Source organism: Anoplopoma fimbria, chromosome 6 (genome assembly GCF_027596085.1).
Source record: "Anoplopoma fimbria isolate UVic2021 breed Golden Eagle Sablefish chromosome 6, Afim_UVic_2022, whole genome shotgun sequence".
Classification (NCBI taxonomy): domain Eukaryota; kingdom Metazoa; phylum Chordata; class Actinopteri; order Perciformes; family Anoplopomatidae; genus Anoplopoma; species Anoplopoma fimbria.
Window position 1 is genome coordinate 6061282 of NC_072454.1, and position 24710 is coordinate 6085991.

The 24710-nt window shown below is 39.7% G+C and overlaps 1 protein-coding gene and 1 long non-coding RNA gene across 2 annotated transcripts in view; both read left to right on the plus strand.

The window, feature by feature from the left end:
• Positions 1-9322, plus strand: part of LOC129092799 (uncharacterized) — a 28264-nt gene extending 18942 nt beyond the window's left edge. The window contains exon 3 of the long non-coding RNA XR_008531265.1: positions 9159-9322. This is a non-coding gene — a long non-coding RNA (uncharacterized LOC129092799). The remainder of the gene's footprint in view (positions 1-9158) is intronic.
• A 59-nt stretch (positions 9323-9381) lies between these two features.
• LOC129092028 (bone morphogenetic protein receptor type-1A-like) lies at positions 9382-24332 on the plus strand. Its single transcript, XM_054599777.1, is given in 12 exon segments — positions 9382-9565; positions 17901-18063; positions 18212-18314; positions 19022-19097; positions 19100-19120; positions 19212-19299; positions 19464-19599; positions 20406-20598; positions 21575-21872; positions 21977-22152; positions 23353-23483; positions 23863-24332. Coding segments are annotated over 12 exon segments (1578 nt in total). The 5' UTR covers positions 9382-9498; the 3' UTR covers positions 23989-24332.
• The last annotated feature ends 378 nt before the right edge of the window (positions 24333-24710 follow it).

The following is a 24710-nucleotide window of genomic DNA, read 5'->3' on the forward strand; positions in this document are numbered from 1 at the left end:
GTTAAATAGAGTGAATATAGTTCCCTCGTCTTGAAGTCGATTGGTTGGCTTTGGTTAGATTCCTTTAATAAGGTCTGTAGTTTAAACACGTTTTAGAGATTCTAATAATTTATACCTAATAAATAATAGTCACCTGCAGCCCATTTGTATAATACTAGTTTTAATACCTAAAAGGGAACTTATAATGAGCTATTTATTTCACTTTTTTCTTATATTTCAAAGTCTTTTAAATGAAAAAGGGACCAAGAAGCAAAAGAAATGACATTAAACATTTTACATCTCAAAGTTACCATGACGGGGCTTTGAGATAACTGTTTTCTTCTTTGTGTTTACATATTTCAGAATGAACCAGGAGGTTGTTAGGAATTAACGTCATGTTTTTTGGATACTTTGTTCAACACCGGCTGGCTGGATCACTCTAAAATGTATAATCAGGTCTTTTTTAAAACACTGCTTGGTGCGAAAGACCATAAGTAAAATCATTTTTGAGAAAGAAATTGTAGGATTGGGATATTTTGGAAACCTGACTGTGTGATGGTTGCACTGGAGGAGTAGTCTTGAAACTTCTGCGCACTCTCGCTTACGGCGGAAATATTTATTTAATAACAGCGTTTTCGGTCTGTCCGACCTTCATCATATATAACATCATATATAAGTGATAAAAAATGTGTGAAATGTATCTTTTTTTAGGTTATGAATTGCACTGCGTGGCTCTTTTTTTTTTATTCACCTCTTGATTCTATGCTAGCAACGTTTTAAGGAGCTTGGTTCTGTCTTATGTGTTCTCAGCTACAGCAGGGGTTTACTGGTTTAACTGGGAGGATTGTGTTGTGTTGGGAACCTCACAGTCGTCTGGTGTCCACTCACTCATCAGTGTGATTTATGATCATAATGTTGTTTTTTATGATGTAGAGTAGGTTTGTTTTATGTCTCTGCTGTGGTGGGACAAAGGCAACACTGTGCTGCTGATGGATTGACCTGTTTCTATGGCGATTACAGTGATTAAAATCACCTTCAGAGAACCTTGTCGTACTGGTTTATTACTTAATGACTGTGTGGCCAGGCTCAATGTCTCTCTGTCTCAATTGTGTCCACCGGGTGGTTGAACACTGATAGCTTATTTATTAATCAGTAATGAGTTTATATTAATGTTAACTGGATCCTGTAGGGCATCAAATCGCTCACGTCACATTAGGGCTGGGGATATGGCCCAAAAAATGTAATATTAGATTTTTTCACACCCGATTTACAATTTAATTGATTTTAAACAAACTAGGCCAACAAAAGGGCAAATAAATGATTATCTTCCACCAAACTTCACTTCTTTTTTTTAAATAATAAAAGATGCCTCTGGTAAAAAAGTATTGTATCCTTAAAGAAAAAACACTTTTCACTGTTTGAACACAAGTTATTGTGCATAGGGGCGATGGAGTATTTAGAAATATTTATCCATATCATGCTTTGGTAGGGACAAAAAGCAGGCAGGGCACAGTGTTTCTAGCTGCAGCTTGTTCTCCGGGGGTATGCATGCTTTGACAGGACACATTCATTCATGCGATGCGCTAACGCACGTTATGCAAATCGATATGTTTCTGTAATCAATTACGTAAATACATTGCCCCAGCCCCTATTCCTGACGCCCTCTTTAAAAGCCTGCGATGGACGATGAATACAAAAACCTAAAGAAGGTGGCAGCTGACTGAAGAGAGATTGCCTGGAGGTTCCCGACTTGCTTTTGACTATATTTTGTGTAATTTCCAGTAAATATCACAATATTAAACCCTTATTTTTTAGTGACAAAGTACAAAACGCAGGAAGATGGCAAGTACGACTCACTCGTCTGTTTGAAGTGGTTGTCTTAGTCTGAACTCAAGCGCTCAGCTGGTTGGTACGTGTTTCTTTTGTTTTTTTTGCTGTTTAAATATATGTCTCCCATCTTGATATAATATCTGTGTCTGAAGAGATCCAGCATGTTTACTATGAACTACTGGACCTCAGGGAAGGGTCCACAGTTCAATACCCTTATTGCCAAAGTTAAAGTGAAGATCGTTCTTCATATATGAAACGTCATCCTATGAATTCAAATTTATTGAAAAAGTCGATATATATCGGCCAGTTCTCCTTCACACAGACCATAAACCTGTATTGCCCCGTGGATGCTGGGTAATTTGTGTTTGCTGTAACATGATGAATGAAGAGTGGAAAAGTGATAAAGCAAATGTTTCCCCGTTTGTAGCTAAAGCTGCTCAGCAGATCTTCTCTTGGCCTCTAATGAAGTTAGGCTTCACCTCTGCCCACTCCCTGAGCTGCACACTCCTCCTCATCGTATTAATTTGGGAGTTAGAGACAAACAAGACTCAAACACAGCCAGGATCAATTCCTTCTGAGATCTCAAAGGATAAATGCTAAAACCTTGTGCTGATGCATGTTTTTTTCCTAGCATAAAGGCTGCATTTCTACTAAACATTCACTTACAACGTCAGATCTCTACCTCTACACATCAAACCATTATGCCCGTCACGAGTTACATGACCCCAAAGTTAAGTTGTGATTAATTAATTAAGCAATAATTACAATTATTATAGATTTATTTTCACTTGACTATTGATTAACTTATAATTTTTAGTATCTTTATTATCTTTACATTTGCTTGTAAAATAGCTAAATCCTGAGGTTTCTTCTAAATTAAACACTTACAATTAACATAATCTGAATTATGTAGGTCTATTTAAAGTTACCTGTAATCTAATATATGAAGCAAGACACTTGTCTTGGTTGTGGGTTCTATTCCCACTGTGGCCCAAGACGTAAACATCGGTGTGTCATTAACAAACTCAGTGGTAGAAGAAGCGTACTCAAGATTAATTGGTGGGATTAACTGAAGGATGGTGACGAAGAAGAGGAGGCAGAAGATGCAGGGAGGAAGAGGCCCGCGGTGCTGCTCACCGTGGCTCTGGGTATTCTGGGTATTCTTATGCTAATCCATCGCCGGGGATGAGGCGCAGAGCAGCCAAGCAAACAATGGCAGTGGAGCCAGAAAGTCTGGCCTGCAGTCTCCCAGGCCCTGAAAGGCATGTCGGGCAGGGCGCCGACACCAACAGGGAGGCTGCTGCTGCTGCTGCAGCACCCAGAGGCCCGCCTGCAAGGAGGGGGCCCCTGGAGGGGACGGGGAATGGGGCCAAGATGGAGGGAGAGAGAGGAAAGAGAGAGGAGAGGAGAAAATGAGAAGCAGCAGGGAGAGGATAAGAGAGGAGAGGAGAGGGGGAGGGAGAGAAATGGGAAAGGGAAAGCAACAAATGGAAATGGAGAATGGGGGGGGAGGAAAGAAAGAGGTAAGATGAGGGGGAAAAAGGGAAGGAAAGAAGTGAAAGAGGAAGGGAGGACATAAGAGACAGAAATGAAAAGGGGAAAGAGTCAAATAAAGAGAAAAAGGGGTTAATAAGATACTGGAAAGAAAGGTAATAAACACATATATATTAGTAAAAGGGAAGAATAAAAACTTGATGCCTAGTTTTGCACATCCAGGCCACCGTACCTTCACTTCTTCTTCATTGAGTTGATCAAAGCAGACTAGGAGAAACTAAAGAGACATACTGTTATAAGAAAATCCAACTTTATAAAGTTGTTATTCTATTTATTAACCTTACTTATGTGTAAAAAAAAAAAAAACCCAACAGAAATATGAATGAGATCTAGTGGATTGTTCATATCTGTTAGTTGTTCATTTGGAAACGTTTTTCATATTTCAGCGATTGGATAAAAAATCACACTCCTTCTTTATCGATACAATGCCGTTATCGATTCTGTTTATCAGTCCGATTCCTTATCAATATTGAAATTGGTTGTCACAGCAGCTGATTTGTTATCTCTGAGTCTCAAAACAGTGATGAAAGTCTGCGTAATAACAATTGAACGTGTTAAAATTAATTACAACGCTCCTTTTATTGAAACTATTTTATTTAGAAATTGCAATCTCTGTCTGCCTAAAGTCATTTCGACATCAACTTTTTTCTCTATTTTATAACATTTTATAGACTAAACAATGAATCAATAGACTGAAATAATATTAATTGAGCTGATAAGAAGCTAGGGATGAAACTGATACATAAAAACAAACAGTCTCAGTCCGTCCCTCCACCACGCTGAGCCGTCCCGTTAATATTCTCCACCTCACAGATCCCAATCTCCCTCATTAATGCATTTATTTGTGGAGCTCAGGAGCTGTCGGTCTCCGCCGGTCCTCCAATCAGGCCTCTGAGTCGTTTATTTAGTCTGCCGCCATTCTCCCAGAGCAGGAAGTGGAGACGCATTAAGGCTTGATTATTGACGTCTGGCCCCTCACGCTTCAGTCCGTCCTGGGACAAGGAGGTGGGGAAGTATTAGAGATGGATTATTAATGCCTCTCTACCGAGGTCTAGTGTCATTTTCTGGTATTTTAACAGCTCTATGAGGAGCTGTAAAGTTAATAAATCACATGTGGACTCGACGAGCTGGATCTGCTTCAGAGTTGCAGCACTTTCCAAAACAAGCTGTCCAACATTTTGATATCTTAAACCTTTTTTTTTTTTTTTTTACAATAAACACAGCCTTTCCAAAATAAGTATTGTGTTGAAGCATTTGTGAACCAGTGGACTGTGGTTTGAGTAATTCTTCATTGACGTCTTCACTCAGTCTGTTGTTCAGTCATGCGCTGAGGCTCAGACAGATTGGAGGGATGTACAGCCATTTGAGACATGTTTCTATGTTCTTGTTTTTTTTGTTTTTTTTAAATCCTCCACAGTAACAGAAGACATTCTTTTATTTCTACGAGCAAATTTGATGTTGTTATTGAACCTTAAGACTTTTTACTACCAAACAAAAAGTGTCCGCAGTGACAAGAACACACGGTCATGTGTTGAAGTTGGTCCTGCTTTGTCAAATAAGAGAGACACTAAACAGATAAAAATATTGTTTTCTTGAGCAGAATCACATTTATTGGCAAGTAGATTTTCAAAGACAATAAACTGAAAGAATATAATTAATTACAATAAAAAAAGTAGAATGTCTGTTTTAAAATAAAATGGCTTTTTCCCTTTTAATCGATTAATTGCTTATTTAAAAACAAATGTCAAAGTAACACTTCCTAAGGTATTTTGTTTAATGTCTTCTTTTGTCCTTAAACCTAAATATATTCAATTTAAAATTATATACAGCTGAAAATAGTATAAAATAGTCAGTTTTGAGAAGCTAGAACCAGCAAACATTTGGCATTTCTGCTTGTTAAATGGCTGATTTATCAATTATCAAGCCATTTGCCGATTCATTTTCTGTCAATCAACTAACTGATTAATTGACTAATCATTTTAGCTCCAGATAAATGTTGATTCTTGACCTTGAAAATGGTAGATTGACCAAAAAATCTAAAGTAACGGTCTCTATAACAACTGAGAAAACTCTTATCTGCTAATGAATCCACGGAGACATGTTTGAATCTTGTCTTCATACAGTCTGCTGCAGTAGCCACCACCCATGGCTGTGTAATATCACATTACATAATAGTTTTTATTGCCAGCTACCTCTCCAGCCAAATGAAAAGTTATTTTATCCAGAAGCTTTTAAAGAGCTCTCTTTCTTCTACTACTCTTAACCCACTGCTTGGGTTTCTATCCCATCAAATTTCCCAGCATCCCCGGGAGCAGGGTGACCTCAAATTCCTTCCCCTGAGGGGGGCTGGCCATGGCTCACTGGTTCCCTATAAGGGTGTTTTATTCTGCACAGGTGGGATTGCTAACAATACCTCCTTTCATTCCCGTCCTCCAAGACTCTGATGTCACGTCCAGGTAGCCAAAGCAGCTACGCCACATTAACCTCCTGTTAGCTGAGGAGGGAGACGTTACAGACCAGGACACACCAGGAGAGGACAGAAACATTTTATTAATATGGAGCTCCTTTAGTTATTTGAATGTGCACTTTGACCTTAATTTGAATTAAACCTTCTATAAATACACAAATAAGTACATTACTTGAGTAAATGTTACTTTCCAGACCTCCGTTTTTTTGTAAATCTTTGCATCGTTCTCTGTCGGCTTCTGCTGCAGAGGGTTGGAGATTGCTATTCAACTGAGAAACAGACGAAAGATTAGAGACAAGTTTGAACATGAGGAGGAGGATGAGGAAGAGGAGGGCAAGTAACCTGACACCTAGAGGGTTTAGGGTTTGGAGAATCCTGCATTTCCTCTCTCAAATGTACATTTAATATTTCTGTGAGTTGACGGATGTTATCGTTTTTTGTATCTCGGACATCAGTGTTTGTGCGTGTGTTTATGTATATGTATATATTTAATATATTTTTATGCATATATCTAATATATATATATTTTTTTTATTTGTGTGTGCAGTCGTTTTACCTTGTGATTTGGGTGTGTGTGTGTCCGTCCCTGTGTTTTCAAAGGGAAGTGTATGTGTTGGGTGATTTAGGTAGGAGGATGGGGGTTGTGTGGCGCGGCAGCATCTTCCTGTCTTGGAGGCTCACAACAGAAGATCCTTCCTGAACCTGCCTTGTCTTGCCCTCCCTCTGTCTGAATATCTGAATGCATGTCTGTGTGTGTGTGTGTGTGTGTGTGTGTGTGTGTGTGTGTGTGTGTGTGTGGGGTGGGTGGGTGGGTGGGTGTTATCTCACCGTCCTCTTCCTGCTGCTGGTACTGCCTCTGCTGTTGTTGTTGTCGGCCTTTAAATCGAGCAAAGCACCACAAACAAACTTCAGGTTTTGTTGTGGCAGCGAGGTGGAGATTCTTTCACTTTCCTGTTATCGACACAGCGACGCCGACACGCAGATAACACTCGTTCACTGTTACATACAGTATCACAGTACAAACTCCTTCAGTAATGACCCACACACACACACACACACACACACACACACACACACACACACACACACACACACACACACACACACACACAACAAAATCTTCTTTTTCTCTCATGCACTTTCTTTATCTGTACACATGGGTTTTAAAATGTGCACATATGATTTTTTTTTTTAAAAAGGACTATCATACCCTTATATTTTTAACTGCAAACTTGGATGTGTATTTGTGTGGATTCTCATAAGATCTGATTGGAGTTGCTCCCAGCATGAGTAAAAGATTAAAAATGCCACAGGGAAATGGAACTGGAAAGGACAACATGTCCAAATAAAGTGTGTCGTCTCCTTGTGGTCATTCTATCATAATCACTCCTGATCTGCAAAAAGAAGCACAAAGTGTTTTGCCTCACAGGATCATAAAACCTTCTGTATTATATAAAAAAAAATTAGGCCCTGAGTATTTGACATTTGTATTAAACATATGTTTTACTGCAGAGCAAGATCTTGTTATCAGATTGTTCTTGGGAAGAAACCAGTTGCTTGCTGGTGAAAATAAGTGGCTGCAGACACTGTTATATCTCATTCAGACTGATTTTAACCCACATTTCATGTCGTCTGCACTTCAGGAAACACTCCCCACCAATGCAGTGTGGACTGGACATCACAAAAAAAAATGTTCATAATGCCCCAAAAGAACCAACCACCAGTCCTCGTAGACTCAACCACTTCACATGCTCTCTTTCTTTCACATTGTCCTTCTCTACTTGTGAGGATTCTCACTGACATAATGCAAACATCTCCAACCTTCAAATAGTCCTTTTTGAAGTAATGAGGACCAAACTGTCCTCACAATGCAGATATGTCCTCACTACGGTGGTTTAAAGCTGAAATTGGTCCTCACAAAGATTGCAAAACAAACGCCTACATTCACTCGTTCCCTAACTTGCCACTCATTCAAACACACTTTTTCTTGTCTCACATCCAACTACGCTTCCCCTCATACACTTGCAATAATACACGCACGCACACACTTACTCATATACACCCGTCAGGGCCTGTATGGTATCCTGTGTGTGTGTGCGTGTGCGTGTGTGTCTTTGTCTTTGTTCTTGGTCTCCTCAGCCAGAGATGTGTGAAAAGTGGGTCGCAGGTCGGGCCTCTTTGTCCCCCCGGGCAAATGAAAAGTGACGGACACCGGCCACGCATCACCACTAATTCACTCTCACACACGCACACACATACACACTCACACACACGCACACCCCTCCATCCCTTTCGGCGCCCACTAATTGCGACATGCCGATATCAGCGCTGAGCAGGGCCAGCGCCTGTAATTTGCAGAACATCCCCGGACAAATGATTCGGTAGTTAGTTGGACCGTCGGAGGCCAGCGCCGGGCCGGCTGGGGTCACCGGGTCAGAGCATGAGGAGGAGGAGGAGGAGGGGGAGCCCAACCAACCAACCAACCAAACCACCTGTTAAAAGTTTAAAAATCATGCTTTACACTGTCTCGTATACTTAATTTCTACTCCCCTATACATTGAGTCAATACTTATTTGGTCAGTTGTATATTTTTCTTTTTTAGACACAATAATAACCAGGATAAATGCATGAACACTTTGAAATCTCAAAATCATAAACTACAACCACAAAAGTATCTGTAATTTTAAATGGATAATCAAGCAGCATTTCAACTCGATCAACTGACTTGGAGGTCGAGTGAGGACTGGGTCCACGGATGGACATAGTACACGTTCTAATTAAATAATGGCTGATAAGAAAGGTAAACACTATCCGTCAAGTACGTGTGCACATACAAGGAATTAAGTTTCTCTTTATGTATTGCACAGAAAAATAAATAGCAGGTAGGGTCAAGGACAACAAGGAAGGCCAAAAGAAAATGTAGACAGGACTGTTATGTACCAAGCAGCAAAAAAAATGTGTTTACATGTATATTATATAGATATGTAAAAAATAACCCACCAATGACTGACAATAAACTATGAAATAAAACATCTATTAGTTGTCTGCAAGTTGTAAACAATACAAATAGTGCAAATAAATAAGAACTGAATGATTATGTACAGTAACTTTATTTAAATATATACTGTATAAACAGTGTGTTGGATTTATATTGACAACGACAGATGATCTGTGACCATTAAAAAATGTTGCTACATTTTTGCTTTAAACTATAATCTATAAAGGCATATGTGAATATTTTTGGTGTCATCTATTCTTCACTCTTGATTTAAAAACTTCCACTCATCAGCTGATGTTTAAATAAAGTTTGTATCTTCTCTTTCTTCAGGGTTTTGGACCCAAAGAGCCAGTGAGACAGAAGAAGACCTGATATTGTGATATCTTCCTCCCGTCGTCTCCCCACTTTGCATCGATCCTGCTCGTCTTCCTGCAGACCGTCCTTCTCTCTGAAGGCCTCGTCTGGCCGGCTGGATCAACACCCCCGACCCCCCCCACCCCCCCCCCCCCCCCCACCCCCCTTCCTCCCTCGACTCCTGCTGTTGGATTAAAGACTTTTTTTATCAAGACTCTTGGGTATCAGCTGACCAGACAGCTCCTGATCACAGAGCCCGGCCCGGCCCGGTCTGGGCCCAGACCCGGTCCAGTCTCAGTCCAGTCTCTGCTGCAGGATGGCAGGTCTATCGTTCTGTTTGGCTGTGATGGCCGCCGCTCTGCTGCTCACCCTCAGAGCTGACGGTAAGAAATTTAACATCTATTTTGCTGCACTGCTCTTTCAATAATTTCACTTGAACAAACATCATATTCTTATTCATAGAAAACACCAGAGGAAGCTTTTCCTGTTTTGAAAAGTGACATAAAAGTTATTTTAAACATTTAGGTAGTTAGCACACATTACTCTGGTTAACATTTAGAAAAGGTTTCCTATTTCAGCTTGGGGGTCTAATATGCAGATGGGGTCACAAGCAGCGTGCTAAGAACATTGAAATCAGTTTAATTGGAATTAGATAATGTATTTAAGAAAAATATGTGCTTTTATGTTGCCAAAACTTTGAACTTTGAACTGACAAGACTGCACCTTGATATAACTTGTCATTCAGCACAGTTGTATACAGAGGAAGCACTTCAAAGTTTGACAGATGATCGACAATTGATCGGTGATTGACTTGTAACAATTACATTCGTGAGCCGCCGTGTGATCGAGCAAGAGTTTTAGTTTGGAAGAAGAAGAGAATCCAGGTGACACTGCAAACTTAAAACTTGTGGTTTTCAACCTACAGAGATGACACACTCAAGATTTACATTCTACTTTTATGGATTTCCAGTCAGTATGGTAGATTTCTGCACTGTGCCTGAAATAGTTTATATTACAAGACTACTCAATCTTTTGAAATACGTGAAAATGAACATCCACAGAGAGGAGAAACATACTTCTGTAACTTTACGCTGCAAAACAAATCTCTCCACATTTCTCTCATTCATCCTTGTTTTTTTGTCGTGGACTGCCTTTAAACATTGAGGGCGTTTCAGCTGCTGAGTTACTCATTAACCCTTCAGTTTGTTTTCAGTGAGATAAGCAGTACATTAACATTACAAGTCATTATGCCCCTCCTCTGTAGTCAGAACCCCCCCTCCCTGTGCACACAGATCTGTATCAGAGGACTTTTGTTAAAGCTGTGATTAACTATCAATTGGCTGATAATGGACAGACTTTAGGAATTAACCAGTGGAAACAATAGATAATACAAAGACATGTTTACACTCTTACTTATGTTTCTGAGATAACTTTGCTTTGTTTCTGACTGAGACATTTACAGATAGATGATCATGAGTTTGGGAAGCTTTTGCCACTAACAAGTTGATTTATTGTTTTTTAAAATGTTATTTGTTAAGAAAAGGGTTCTTAGATTTAAATAACAAGCTAAAAGCTGTTTCCAGCAGCATGTGACAAATAAGATCTAATGAATTAGTTTTGAATTAGCTGTAACCTTTTGCATCAGCTGCTCATATGAAGAAACTCAAAATAATCTACGGTTCACTCTTACATACAATTAATACAGGAACCATTTGATAATCGATTTATTTATTATTCATTTCTTAAAGAGATAGTTTGACTTAGTTGAAGTATCTTAACACTCTTTAAAGCCACAAGACTCCGTTGATAAAAACAGTCAAGTTACCTCACAGAACATCAGAGTTGTTAAAGTACCGATGCCTCCATTGTTTAATTTTGGTGAATCCAAAATAACCCTTTTAAACACCAAAGTGACACATGAACACGGACAAAGTTATTTATCATGCAGCTTCTTTTTTTGTGAGGATTTGCTGCTTTTCTTGGTTTTAAAATATTTGAAACTTTTATATTTGTATAATTATTTCGTTTTTTGGGCCGTGATTCAGTGCAAGATGCGACGTACAAAATATTGCATTAAATGGATCACATCTGAAACAAGGTCTAAGTGCAGAATATTTTGCATGGTGTAAAGGTTTTGAAGCTTAGTTTTTTTGGATGACGGTTAAAGGGTTTAATCTGGGAAATGCATGTGGGGTTTTTCCTGATTTCTTCAGCATACAGTGGATGTGTCAATAGTCACACAGACACTGCAGCTCTGAACATGAGAAAGGTCACCTTGTGACCTACAAACACACAGAGCGGGCTGATAGGAGCAGGGCGGTGCTCAGCCGACTGTTACCGACTGTGATTGACTCAGACTGTGCTATCACACACACACACACACACACACACACACACACACACACACACACACACACACACACAAACACAGTAATCTGTGGAGGAAAAGGAGAGACCGTTTCTGCCCGCCTTATCAAACAATTTTTCCATCCTATTTATTCACATTTTCACCTGCAACCGTTCACTTCAGCTTCACGTATTCTGCGTCAAATGTTTGTCGATGTTTTCGATCATTCAAAAGCCTGCATGCATCCCCAAAAAGCTTCAACATTCATAGTATTCGATCATTTCTTGTTTAGTTGGGACTTGTTTTTTCCAATGATGGTCTGAATGTGGCGGAGTTCGTTTTTCTGGCCCTCTGAAATCTCTCCCTCTATCCCGTCCACCACCCGTCGCTGCAGGAAGCTGTTGAGCTGATTGTTGCCGCTCTCGTTTCCTCTCTGCAGTTAAACAGTTTCCTGTATGGCGCTGAACGAGCTGTCAGCGGCGCTAAATGCTCCAAACAGCCATTGTTCTCCGGAAATATCCTTCAGTCCCCCTGGAGACGTAGTCGCCCTTTTGAAATAGTGTTTATTTCCTCACACTTGATCTTTTCTGTCACTGAGACCGAGAGTTGTGGCCGATGTCACGCATCAACTGTGTGTTTCTTGATCAGATTTTTTATTTTATTTAATTAAGACTAATGAGATATGAATGGCATGGGAGGATAATCAGGGCTGCAGCTTGATTAGAGGTGTTAAACTCAATATTTAGAGCAGAAATAACTATTTTCTTATACAGATTTAGTGTGGCGTTGCCCACTGGTTCGTTGCTTTGCATTTTTCCTTGATGAATGACTTAAACAATTAATTAGCTATCAGGTTCAATCTTTATCATAAATGCACTAATTGTTTCAGCACTAAACTGAATTTTTAAAAACTTTTTTCTTGTATTTTTTTGACTTAATTGAGGAATCTTTTGTCTTTTCTGTACTGACAAACTAACTGAAATGTGGAGGTTGTGAATAATTAGCTAAACTAAGCTGAAATGCCTTTGCAGTTGTGGATGTAGTTGTACAACTACTCTCAGGTGATACAGTAACAGTGTTGAGGGGCAGAAAGGTGACATAACTGGTTCAGGATGTTGTATCAGGGATGGATCACATTCTCTGATCATCAGCTGTGTGTGTCGTCCTCTCCTGTCGACCTGCAGAAGTGATGACAGCTTGTAACAAGAGAAAACCTGCCTCTCCTCTGTATCCCGATTCCTCCGTCAGACCGTAGACACCACCAGGACTCAGAAGAAATCAGAGTCGGTCCTCTGAACAGTTGAGATTCTCTGCTGATATTCAGGATATTTATTTGGATCAACGAGGTTCCACCCGAAATACTTTCCACTCTAATATTTATTTTAAAACGGATCTCCACATGTCGCTTTACCGAACTTCAAATACCCTGGAAGGCTTTTAAGTATTTCATCAAACTATCATATCAACACAATTTTGGCAAGCTTAATCATACGTCTTGATTAAAATATGGCTTTATAATTAACTTAACAATTCTTATCTTCTACAATACTGAATTGATTAACAAATGCCCAAATTTTCCTCTGTAATAATGTTAGTTGATAACATGTAATTGCAGAAACAAAAAGGTGGAAGTGAGGGTAAAGTGCAGCTTCAGGACAGTCTACAGCACAACATCTGAAGTTCAGATTTAAAGAAGGCAGTATTTGGGTGAAATTGGGATTCAATAACTTAAAATTGAGCTTTGCGATATGGAGATTGAAGTATTGTGTAAAAGCTTTGTACTCCATCACCTCCAGAAAATCTTAAACAGACCACCGAACATTTTTCCCTCCTTGATGTCTCTACACTCAGACCCAACTTCTGTTTTTACCAAAAAAAACTATTAACCAGTGATTTCACTTTTATTTCTTTATTCTCTTACATAAAAAATGCTGCAGTAAATGTTTTCAATTAAAGTAGATGTGTACTGCTGCACTTTTCTCAGGTCTTGACAGTGACCTTGATCAAGACCATTTAGCTTAACTGCCAGTTATGTTTCATATTATATTTCAGTGGAGTGAGGACACGAGCCAGCGGTTTGATGCTCAGTGGACTCGAGTAAGAAAAAATGAAAAAAAGCTCCCTCCTTTATATTCATCGAATCGAGAGTTGATTCTGAATTGAATCCTTACAGCAATACATCATCTTCACCCGCTCAGCCTCAGAGGCAGTTTGTCCCTTTTTGCTTTCTCATCTCATACACTTGCTTTTCCTCTCCTCCCCCTTTTCCTCCTCTGTTTCCAAGGACGGAGGAGGAAGAGGAGCAGAGGGAGGTGACACTGATCGTCCTCTCGGGGTTTCAGTGGTTGACAGCCGAGCTGTCCTGTCTTCCCTCTTCTCTCCTGTTATTTGTCTCTGTTTAGACGAGCAGCAGCAGGCGTCACTCAGTCTGTTTGTAGTCACTCGTAAAGACATATTAAATGAAGGTTTATACACATAAATCAGCCTTTACTCCGAGGGAACTGCCCACAGCCAGCTCCTCATGACAATGTGTAAGCAAATCATTGTTTAACCCTCATGTAACATTTGAAATAGAAAATTATTTTTATAAAGGTGGCTGGGTGTCGTTGGTAAGATTAAAAAACTATACTTTTTTCGATACCTTGCTTTGAGATATAGTTCAGAAACTTTACTACAAAACACCTTTTTATAGCCAAAGCTCTCAAATGTTCAATGTTGTATAAACACAAGCAGATTTTCAAATACATTTCTTTAATAAAAAAATGTATGGATCTATTTGACTACTTGACCGTTGTTGATACAGTTGTGCTTTAGGCACATTTTGGTGCCTGACACAAGAGTCCAATGATGTCTAATCAGAGGCGGGATATCCCTAACAACAATAGTTTAAAGTATATCAGCCGCAACTCATTTAGCCCCAAAAATGTAAATATATTGTGAAAAATTGGTCCCAAAAATGTTTTCAGCCATAAGTGACGACGCTAGTTGATTGCCTTGATGACCAACAGACCATAACTCATCATTTATTCATTTATAATGAGACATTAATTAAGATTAAGAGATTAATCTTTTGGAAACCAACTAATCGACTTTTATCTTTTAAAGTTCACAGCTGTAAGGTCACAGTGTTTGCAGATCATTTGTTTATTTCGCTACGTATGCTGTACCAGACGGGTGGAGTTTACCACCTCAGGGTAGTTTAGAGTGAGTCTGGTACATTTCAAACACAGAGGAGAAGATAACAATGACTTTCAGATACCGTTCCACCCGCACTTTTAAAACGGCAACTGGGACGGGCCAGGAGGTAAAACAAGTGCTCTTTGGCCTGTTTTTACCAGCAGCTAGGCCACATTCACTCATTAGTTATTGATAATAATCTCATGATGTAATATTTAATAGTAGTATATAACAGTCATAGGGGACAATGTTCTACTTTTAATACATTAAGTACATTTTACTTACATACTTTAACTGAAGTAACTTTTTTGAATGCAGATCTTTTACTTGTAACCGAGTACTTTTACAGTGTTGTATTTGTACTTTTACTGAAGTAAAGGAGCTAAATACTTCCTTCAGCACAGTTTTGAACTAAAGAGAGGAGGGACACTTTATAGACTGAAGTATTTATTAACCCAAAGTGCTGTTTCTTGTTATCTGCATCTTAATTATTCTTTACCATATTTTATTTCCATTTTTTATAGTGTGGGTTTCCATCCAGTTTGATCAAACCATCTTTATGTCTCTGCATTTTTGCAGTCAGTGAGTCACTGTTGACTAACTCAGTCGTAAAGTTTCTCGGCATGAGAGCAGAGCAGCTAACTTTGTGTTTGCAGACCACACCAACTGCTTCGTCCCAGAACTGAGCACCCACTTTTATCAACAGGGACATGGCAAGATCTAAAACAAGCACTCCCCAGTCTGCTTTAACCCACATTCCTTCCCTCATACTTTCATCCATATATGTGCTTAATTTCCTCTCTAACGTGTTGTAGCTGTTACATTTTAAAACCAAAATAGTTTGTTCTATTGTTATCGACCGTATCTACTATATTTTTTATTTAGCATATTATATTGTTTTAGGATTTAAACTATAGGGACATTTTTCTAGTTGGTTAATCCGCTGATTCGTTTTCTGATTAATTTTTTGTCTATAAAATGTTCCAAAAACTATGAAATGGTCACAGAGAAGCCAAAGTGATGTCTTTAATGGTTGTTTTGTTCAACCAAAAGTCAAAAACCTAAAGATATTGATTTTAGAAAATATAAATATGTGACGGAAGAAAGCAGAAAATCTGTTTATTTAAGAAGCTGCAAAATGAAACAATGATTATTAAGATAAATGCAGTTTATTTTTCTTTCCATTGATCCATTCTTTTAGCTGTATTGATTTCCTCTTTTAGTTTTATCAACTTTAATATGCTACATATTTGCAGACAGTGAGTCACTGTTGACTAACTCTCAGTCGTAAAGTTTCTCTGCATGAGAGCTGAGCAGTTAACTTTGTGTCTGCAGACCACAACGACTGCTTCAACCCGAAATTCAGCGTCCATGTTGGCAGTTTTCCTCCAGCAGATAAGGTGTTTAAAAAGCGAGACGACAGCAGCTGACAGATCAGAGTGTTTCATCAGTCTGCTGCTGCTGGATGTAAATAAACAGTGGGTCTGAAACAGCACTGTGACTTTAAGAGTCTGATTACCCAGCGTGCTCTCTGCCAGACCTCAGTCTCCACTGTGACTGCCGGTACAATTAAGCACACATGTGGACGGAGACAGAAACAAGAGCAGCCATTTCCAGCCTCAGCACACCCACCATTCCCTTAACTTTTCCTTCCTCGCTTCAGTCACGCAGAACTTTTTTTTCCTCTTAGCCAATCAGAGCTGCCCTAAGCCGAGAGAGGGATGTGCCGACTCAGCTCAGTGTGAGGCAGCTCGTCAAAATCAGGGCATCTTTATTCTCAATATTCTGCTTTTTCACTCTGTACGTCCATCAAACATGAGTCAGAGTCTGCGTTCCAGTCTGCAGAGTCACAGTAGATGTCTATTAGATTATCTGGAGCGCTGTCTCTGAACCAAAGAGCCAGATTTTACTTCCTGTGGTGGCAGCAGAGAGAGAGAGAGAGAGAGAGAGAGAGAGAGGGTGAGACGCACAGACAGACCGACTGTTGCTGTGGTTACCAGGCAGCTCAAAGTGTAGCTGTGCAGGTAGTTCATGTCCAGACATGACTACATGCATGTCTGCACACCTCAGTGTTTTTACTTTGAGCTTAAAGGGAGGGAGAGGGAGATGAGAGATGAGAGACGTGAGACGTGAAGTTGATTTAAAAGTAAAACAAGGTAATGGAACGAAGGGAGTGAGGGATTAAAGGAGGACGGGAGATAAACAAAAGACAGTTAAGGTGGACTGATAAGAGAGGGATGAACAGGGATGGATGAGAAGGCACAGGGATGGAGGGATTACAACTTCTCCTCCCTGTCTGACCTTTTTACCTCTCTGTTCCTTTGATGAACATTTTAAAGAATATTGTCTGTCTGTTGAAGCTGAAGTGACCAGTCGATTGACAAAATGAATTAACTAGCTGGGCGTTTGCCGGTATCAACCCCTTTTTAAATGTGCTTATTGTCTGCCTTGTGCTTTGTATGGTTTTTAAATAGAAAATGTATTATCGATATCTGAATTTTTCACATATGACATTTTACAGACAAAGCAATAAATTGCAGTTGTTGAAAATAATCGACAATAATCAACAGTTGTTGTTGCAATAAAACAAAGAGTTCCCATTAAAAATAGAAATCCTGACCAAGACAAATGAAAAACACAAGCACACAATTAAAATAACAATCTTTAAAATGACAATTAATGAGGCACATTTTATTTACGATTTAAAAAATAAACTTTCCATTGTGTCAATGGAAAGTAATTTCATCTCTTAACTCTGATTACTTTTGGTTGCTTGTTGTGATTTTGGAGTCACTATGGGATTTAAAAATGCCTAAAATGTGGACACACTAATGGTTGTATAAATAGCCTTTGGTCCTTTTATGGAGCTCCTCTTCCTCCTCCTCCTCCTCCTCCTGTTGTTGTCCCGCTGATAGAGGAGGAATGTTTCACCTCCAGCAGGAGTCACTCTGATAAATCTGACCTGAAGTCTGTTCTCTCGGCTCTCCACTCATCAGTTCTGGATTTAAAACTGAATTTATATTAAGATTATTAAATGAGATTAGATCGGATCTCCTTCTTTTCCAGTAATGTCTAAAGAATTATTCCTGAAAGAAATTCAATAAAACACTCTGAGATGCAGATAATCAAACTGAAACTGTTTGTGAATCTGACTTTTAAACTGGTTCTGACTCCGTTCATGTTTCTCTTTCCAGCTGCAGGTCAGAACCCGGACCACGTCCTGCAGGGGACCGGGGTGAAACCCGAGGCTCGACGGCCCGGCGAGGACTCGACCATTGCTCCCGAGGACGCCGCCCGTTTCCTCAGCTGCTACTGCTCCGGACACTGTCCCGAGGACGCCACCAACAACACCTGCCAGTGAGTAGAGACGGCAGAGACGAAATCCTACTAAGGGCCCCGAAACATTCAGTCCAGCTTTGAGGACGGTAGAAGAGCAGCTGATCAGCCACAGAAGGTTAAAGTCATTGTTATTGATCCGTATGACTGATCTGTGTGTCTCCTTTAGGACCAACGGTCAGTGTTTCGCCATCATCGAGGAAGATGAGCAAGGTGAAGCCATCCTCACCTCCGGCTGCATGAAGTATGAAGGATCACACTTCCAGTGCAAGGTACACACACACACACACACACACACACACACACACACACACACACACACACACACACACACACACACACACACACTATCTCTGTTTCCGTCTGTCTATCTGTGATTATTGAGATTTGTGCTCCTAAATTTCTTCCTTTTTTTTACTCATCAGATCTCAGTTAAACTAGGACTAAAAATAATCAGACTTCAGAGTAGAGAGTCATTTATGAAGCTGACTTTCAGCAAGAAGGACTACTCTTAAGCGTGTGACTTCGCTGTTTCACGTCATTCTCAGCAACAAAATAGAAATGATGTTGACGTGATGTAGTTCTCTCATAATATTTGTAGAAAACAAAACTAAAATCATCAGTTTCCAAGGTGAATTTTCCCTGTTGCTATGAGGTTGTGTGAGCCTTGTTTAATGTCGAGAGAGAATTACAATTTTTTTTTGTTTTTTGCCAAGATAATATTTTTGTAATGACCTCATATTATGCAGAATATATGCTGATGTCTGCAACTCTAACTGGTCAGGATTCCTCTGCAGCTTTCCTAAATTTAGGCAAAGAAAGGAGTAATTTCCTTAAAACGAAGGTAAAAGTTGATCTAATGCTTTGATCCATAGGTTTAAAAGTAGAACCATATCTGTGAGAGTGTCTCTGTTCCTGTCAGCTGTGAGACTGAACACAATGTTCAATCGATTGATCGTATGATTGTTTTTCTCGACAGGACTCTCCCAACGCTCAGACCAGGAGGACGATCGAGTGCTGTAACACCGACTTCTGCAACAGAGACCTGCAGCCCACCCTCCCCCTCAGCCTCCCCCAGGTAACATTAACACCACCCCCCCCCCCTAGCTGAGGGATTCAGGTCTTTATCAGGTGAACGTTGAGGTAACCTCCAGTGTTTTGTTTTGCAGATGGCAGCCCTCACTGGCTGGCCTTCCTCATCTCCATGACGGTCTGCTGCTGCACTTTGATTTGTGTCACCGTGGTCTGTTACTACAGGTAGGACATAGTCCTCATCACCTTATAGACTAAAAATCTCATCATTTTAAGACGTGCATGCCATGTAACCTTCTTAATAAAGGTAGTCTCTCGGGTAGAAGTGACTGTAGGTTGTAATAAACTTCCTGTTTTTCTGTATTAAGTAATATATTTCTGTGTGGCAGGTATAAGTGGCAGACTGAGCGTCAGCGGTATCACAAGGATCTGGAGCAGGAGGTCTTCATCCCTGTTGGAGAGTCGCTAAAAGACCTCATCCACCAATCACAGAGCTCTGGTAGCGGCTCCGGGCTCCCCCTGCTGGTAGGGACATAACACTGCACCTGGAGGACACACAAACACATTAATAACATAAAACTCCACATTCTAAATTAAAATAATACTATTTACACTGACAGTTTCTTCCTAATTTAGAGTCTGAAGTTAAACTTGTATGATACACCATGTCACATGGTTTCAGTTCATACCTGATCACAATCTGCCAGCCTTTTTTCAGTTCTTTAATTTTTTTTTTAATTAAATACATTTTTTGGGGTTGTTTGAAATGTTGCAAGAAGGGTTTAATACAAATATGGCAACAAGCAATCCAATCACTTTGAAAATATTGAAAATGATCTCACCTTCTCAAACACGTTCATGTATTTTTCCTCCTGATTGTTTGGTGTTATACTTGTGATGCTACAATACTTGAATTCTGTTAATGTACATTTGAAGGTAGCAAATCTAGTAATCCCCATTTTTTAAAAACAGAATCATTCATAATACTAGGGCTGCAACTTACATTTTAGGCATTACAATGAATTGATTATCAAAATAGTTTCTGAATCATTTCTTTCAATCAATTTATTAACTATTTATTTCATCTATAAATATAAGATTTTAGGATCTGGATAATTGTATTGACACCAACATGGACTTTTTTAAGGTTTATTTCTTCTTCGTTTCTTTTTTGGGGACCAAAATGTGTTTGTAGCGCTCGTAAACTGAGTGTAAACCATTAGTTTCAGGTGGAATTATTTCTCTTGTTAAATATTCCATGAGCAACTAAACTTCCACTCATCATAAAAACCTCCCCTCTCTCCCCCCATCTCTTTGTCCTCCTCTCTCAGGTGCAACGGACCATCGCCAAGCAGATCCAGATGGTGCGTCAGATCGGTAAGGGGAGGTACGGCGAGGTGTGGCTCGGCCGCTGGAGGGGAGAGAAGGTGGCCGTCAAAGTCTTCTTCACCCGAGAGGAAGCCAGCTGGTTCAGAGAGACGGAGATCTACCAGACGGTCCTGATGAGACACGAAAACATCCTGGGTACCAAATCACATCCTTCACTTAAACTTAATATACTTGTACTTAATTTATACAACAGGTTCTTTAAAGGCAGTTAGGAAAAGGACAAAGTGAATAAAAGAAAGAACATTTAGTTGTTTTTTCCACTTCCAGACAGATTTAAAACTTTGTGAAGCACCCTTTTAATTGTAAACGTCAGCGGCAGAACAAGACTGCAGGACTCCAGGACCGATCAATACCTCCATTGATTTTTAATTTGGTTGATGATTTAAACTAATGACAGGGAGCGTCGTCTGTCAGACTGATGAGACACAACGGCGCTCTGATGTACTGAAGATACACTAATTCATTTAAAGAGGAAGAGGCGTGTGTGTGTGTTACAGAATGAATGGAACTCTAGGAAAAGACTTCAGGAATCTTCTTTGTAATACAATAATAATACACATTTGTAAGCCTTTCATACATAAAATGCAGCTTGAGGTACTTTATACCAAATTGTACATTTCTAACATATCAATTAAAAGGTGTCAAATAAAACAGAATAAAATTCAGGCAAAAAATAAAGTGAGGTATGAATACAAATTTTCATAAAGATTCGAAAATTCAAGGATGCAGACAATTGTAAAGATTAAAGTTGAGTCTCTGGCAGATATTTATGTAATAAGAATTATAATAATTTCACAGTTTTGGGTCTTTATCATAATTATTGGTACGTTTAATGCTGGAGTTTTGATGTAGTTGTCTCAGTATGGAGGTATAAAAACATGATTTGTAGTTAAGGAGCTAAAACATTTGACCTTTTTAACATTTTATCACATATTTAAAGAATTAGTTGAAGCTGACATTGATGCTCTGTAAGAGGAAATGAAACATAATTTGTATTAAAGATTTTAATGATGTCCTGGATGAACTGGAAATAGTTTCTCGCAGGGTTTTTTACATATTCCCTCATCAGTGGAGGTCTGACCTGTCAATCATGTCTCTCTCCGTCATGCAGGCTTCATCGCGGCCGACATCAAAGGCACCGGCGCCTTCACGCAGCTCTTCCTCATCACCGACTACCACGAGAACGGCTCTCTGTACGACTTCCTGAAGCTGACCACGCTGGACACGCAGACTCTGCTGCGACTGGCGTACTCCGCCGCCTGCGGCCTCTGCCACCTGCACACCGAGATCTACGGCACGCAGGGAAAGCCGGCCATCGCCCACCGAGACCTGAAGAGCAAGAACATCCTGATCAAGAAGAACGGCGCCTGCTGCATCGCCGACCTCGGCCTCGCCGTCAAGTTCAACAGGTACGCAGGCGATTCTCTTCCACAGCACATGTTGCATTACTACTGTGACCTCAGCGTGTGACCTCAGCATGTGACTAACGGCGCTCTCGTTTGCGTTGCCACAGCGACACTAACGAGGTGGACGTCCCCCTGAGCACCCGGGTCGGGACGAGGCGCTACATGGCCCCTGAGGTCCTGGACGAGAGCCTCAATAAGAACCACTTCCAGGCTTACATCATGGCCGACATGTACAGCTACGGCCTCCTCATCTGGGAGATGGCCAGACGCTGCGTCACCGGAGGTATGCACACACACACACACACACACACACACACACACACACACACACACACACACACACACACACACACGCTCTTGTGTTGTATCGGATTGCATTAGACTGTACAGGTTTTCCTAATAACGTGAACACTGAGTGTTTGTCCATATTAATCTAGAGATGCAACAGTTAGTCGATCAATAGTAATTTAACTGGCAACTTTTAATCATTTCAGTCATTTTTCAAGCAAAAAACTAAAGTTTCCTGGTTTCAGCTTTTTTTAAATTACATTTCTTTATATTCATATTTCACAGGCTAAATAATTAATTGAGAATATGCAACTCTAAATTATTTTCATTATTTATTTAAGCTGTCTATTAACTTCTTGATTAATCGGAAAAGGCACCACAATGTCTCAGAGGTCTTGGTAATTGCTTAAATTTAAGATGTGATGATTTGATCTTTTTCTTTAGAGATAAAAATATTTTAAAGTGTTGTACATTTAGTCAGCCAACAAAAACAAATTGAGGAAGCAGTGAAGGCCATTTTTCACAGTTTTGTTTAGCATCAGAACACATTTCTGTAATTTTCTGCCACTTAAGGAATTCTGTGGTATAATACTCCAGTGAGTTTACGTCAGCTGTTCCCCTTTCTCAGGAAATGAACTCAGAGCAGAATTACAGTCATAGTTTTGATTAAACGAGGTGGCTCCACCTGCTGGTGAAAGCATGTTTCTGCAAAATAATATTAAAACATTCTTGGATATATTTAAATATTTAATAAAAATTAAAGCAACTCCCAGAAAAAGATTGAGAGTATGGCCTCTAACAAAACAATGTTATAATAATAGAAAGGATAACTACTACTATAACTACTTATACTTTACAGTAACTCTCTGAAAGGATTATTCAATTAACAGAAAAGTTATTAGAAACAATTCTGATAATGTGAATCATTTAAGTTTCTGTTTTTAGTTTGTCTTATTTGACAGAGTATTGAATCTCTTCAGAGTTTTGATGAAAATAAGACGTTACGATGTCAACATTTTTAGACATTTTTAAACTAAGACGATTAATCATCAAAGTATTGGGTATGTAAATAGACAATGAAATTACAATAGTTTTGTTCTAATATACTTTATAAACTTTACCTGTTAAGATTTTTCTGAACAGAAGTTTTCCAGATGTTTGTGTGTAAGTAAATGTATTGATTCTCTGTGCTCAGGTATTGTGGAGGACTACCAGATGCCGTACTATGAGATGGTGCCCTCCGACCCGTCTTATGAAGACATGCTGGAGGTGGTTTGTGTTAAAGGACTGAGGCCGACGGTGTCCAACCGCTGGAACAGTGATGAGGTGAGACTTTCATCTCTTGCTTTGTTTCAATCAACAGTCCAAAACCCAAACAAAGTACATTTATTGTGACGTAAATCTGAAGCAAAATTGTAAAAAAAAATCATGTTAAAACGTTCAAAAGCTCATGGAGGTTTATTTAAAGTGCTTGTTTTGTGCAACCAACACTCCAAAACTCAACTTTGCTGTCATATATGATGAAGAAAAGCATAAAATCGTCACATTTGAGAAGCTAAAACATGAGAATATTTATTATTTTGACATTTTTTGTCTGTAAAATGTAAAAAGCATTTTAAAACTCCCAAAAGCTCAAACAATAATAAAAAAAAAAAACTCTTGAGTGCTATTTTCCTAACCGTGTCTGTTCTCTGTGTTTCCGCAGTGCCTTCGGGCCATGTTGAAGCTGATGTCAGAGTGCTGGGCTCATAACCCCGCCTCCCGTCTAACCATCCTCAGAGTGAAGAAGACGCTCGCCAAGATGGTGGAATCCCAGGACATCAAGATCTGACCTCCCTCATCCTCCTCCTCCTTTTCGTCCCACTTGAAACCCTGAACACACTCAGCCTGACCTGGACCGGCTCAGGTTCAGTGCATCCCCTCCTCATCTGGAGGAGGAAGAGGAGGAGAAGTTGGGAGATAATAATGGACCCATTTCAGGGCTGAACTTTGCGTCTCCTCCTTCCTCCATCTTCAGTCCGTCTGGAAACAAAAATGGAGTCCTTCCTCTTCCTCCTCTCTCTGCCAGGTTTGACGCTTTCTGTGAAAGCCAAACGAGACGATAAAGATAATTTTGATGGAGGAAAACAGGCCGAGGGCTTTGATGCTCGTTGTGAATGAACACAGATTTTTTTTTTTTTTTTTTTTTAAAGGACCCACGTCGCCTTCCTCCATTTTCCGGCTGTTTCAAAACGCTAAAAAATGCCAATTTAATTTTTTATTTTTATTTTACTTCAGGACTGAGTTCTCCTGCCATATTGAAATATATCTCCACTCTAAAAAAGTAGAGTTAATTATAAAAAAAGGTACTATTATAATATGTGAATTTTAATGTGTAAATAAATGTTATCATTAGATGCCGTGCCTACTCACCAGAGGATTTAAAATAACACCAGGACACTTTGCTGCAGTGGTGTTGACGTCCAGCCGACTCCAGGAGACGATGATGGAGTCACTAACGGAGACGTCTACCGTCCTGTCTGTCTGTCTGTCCGTCCGTCTGTCCACATCCTG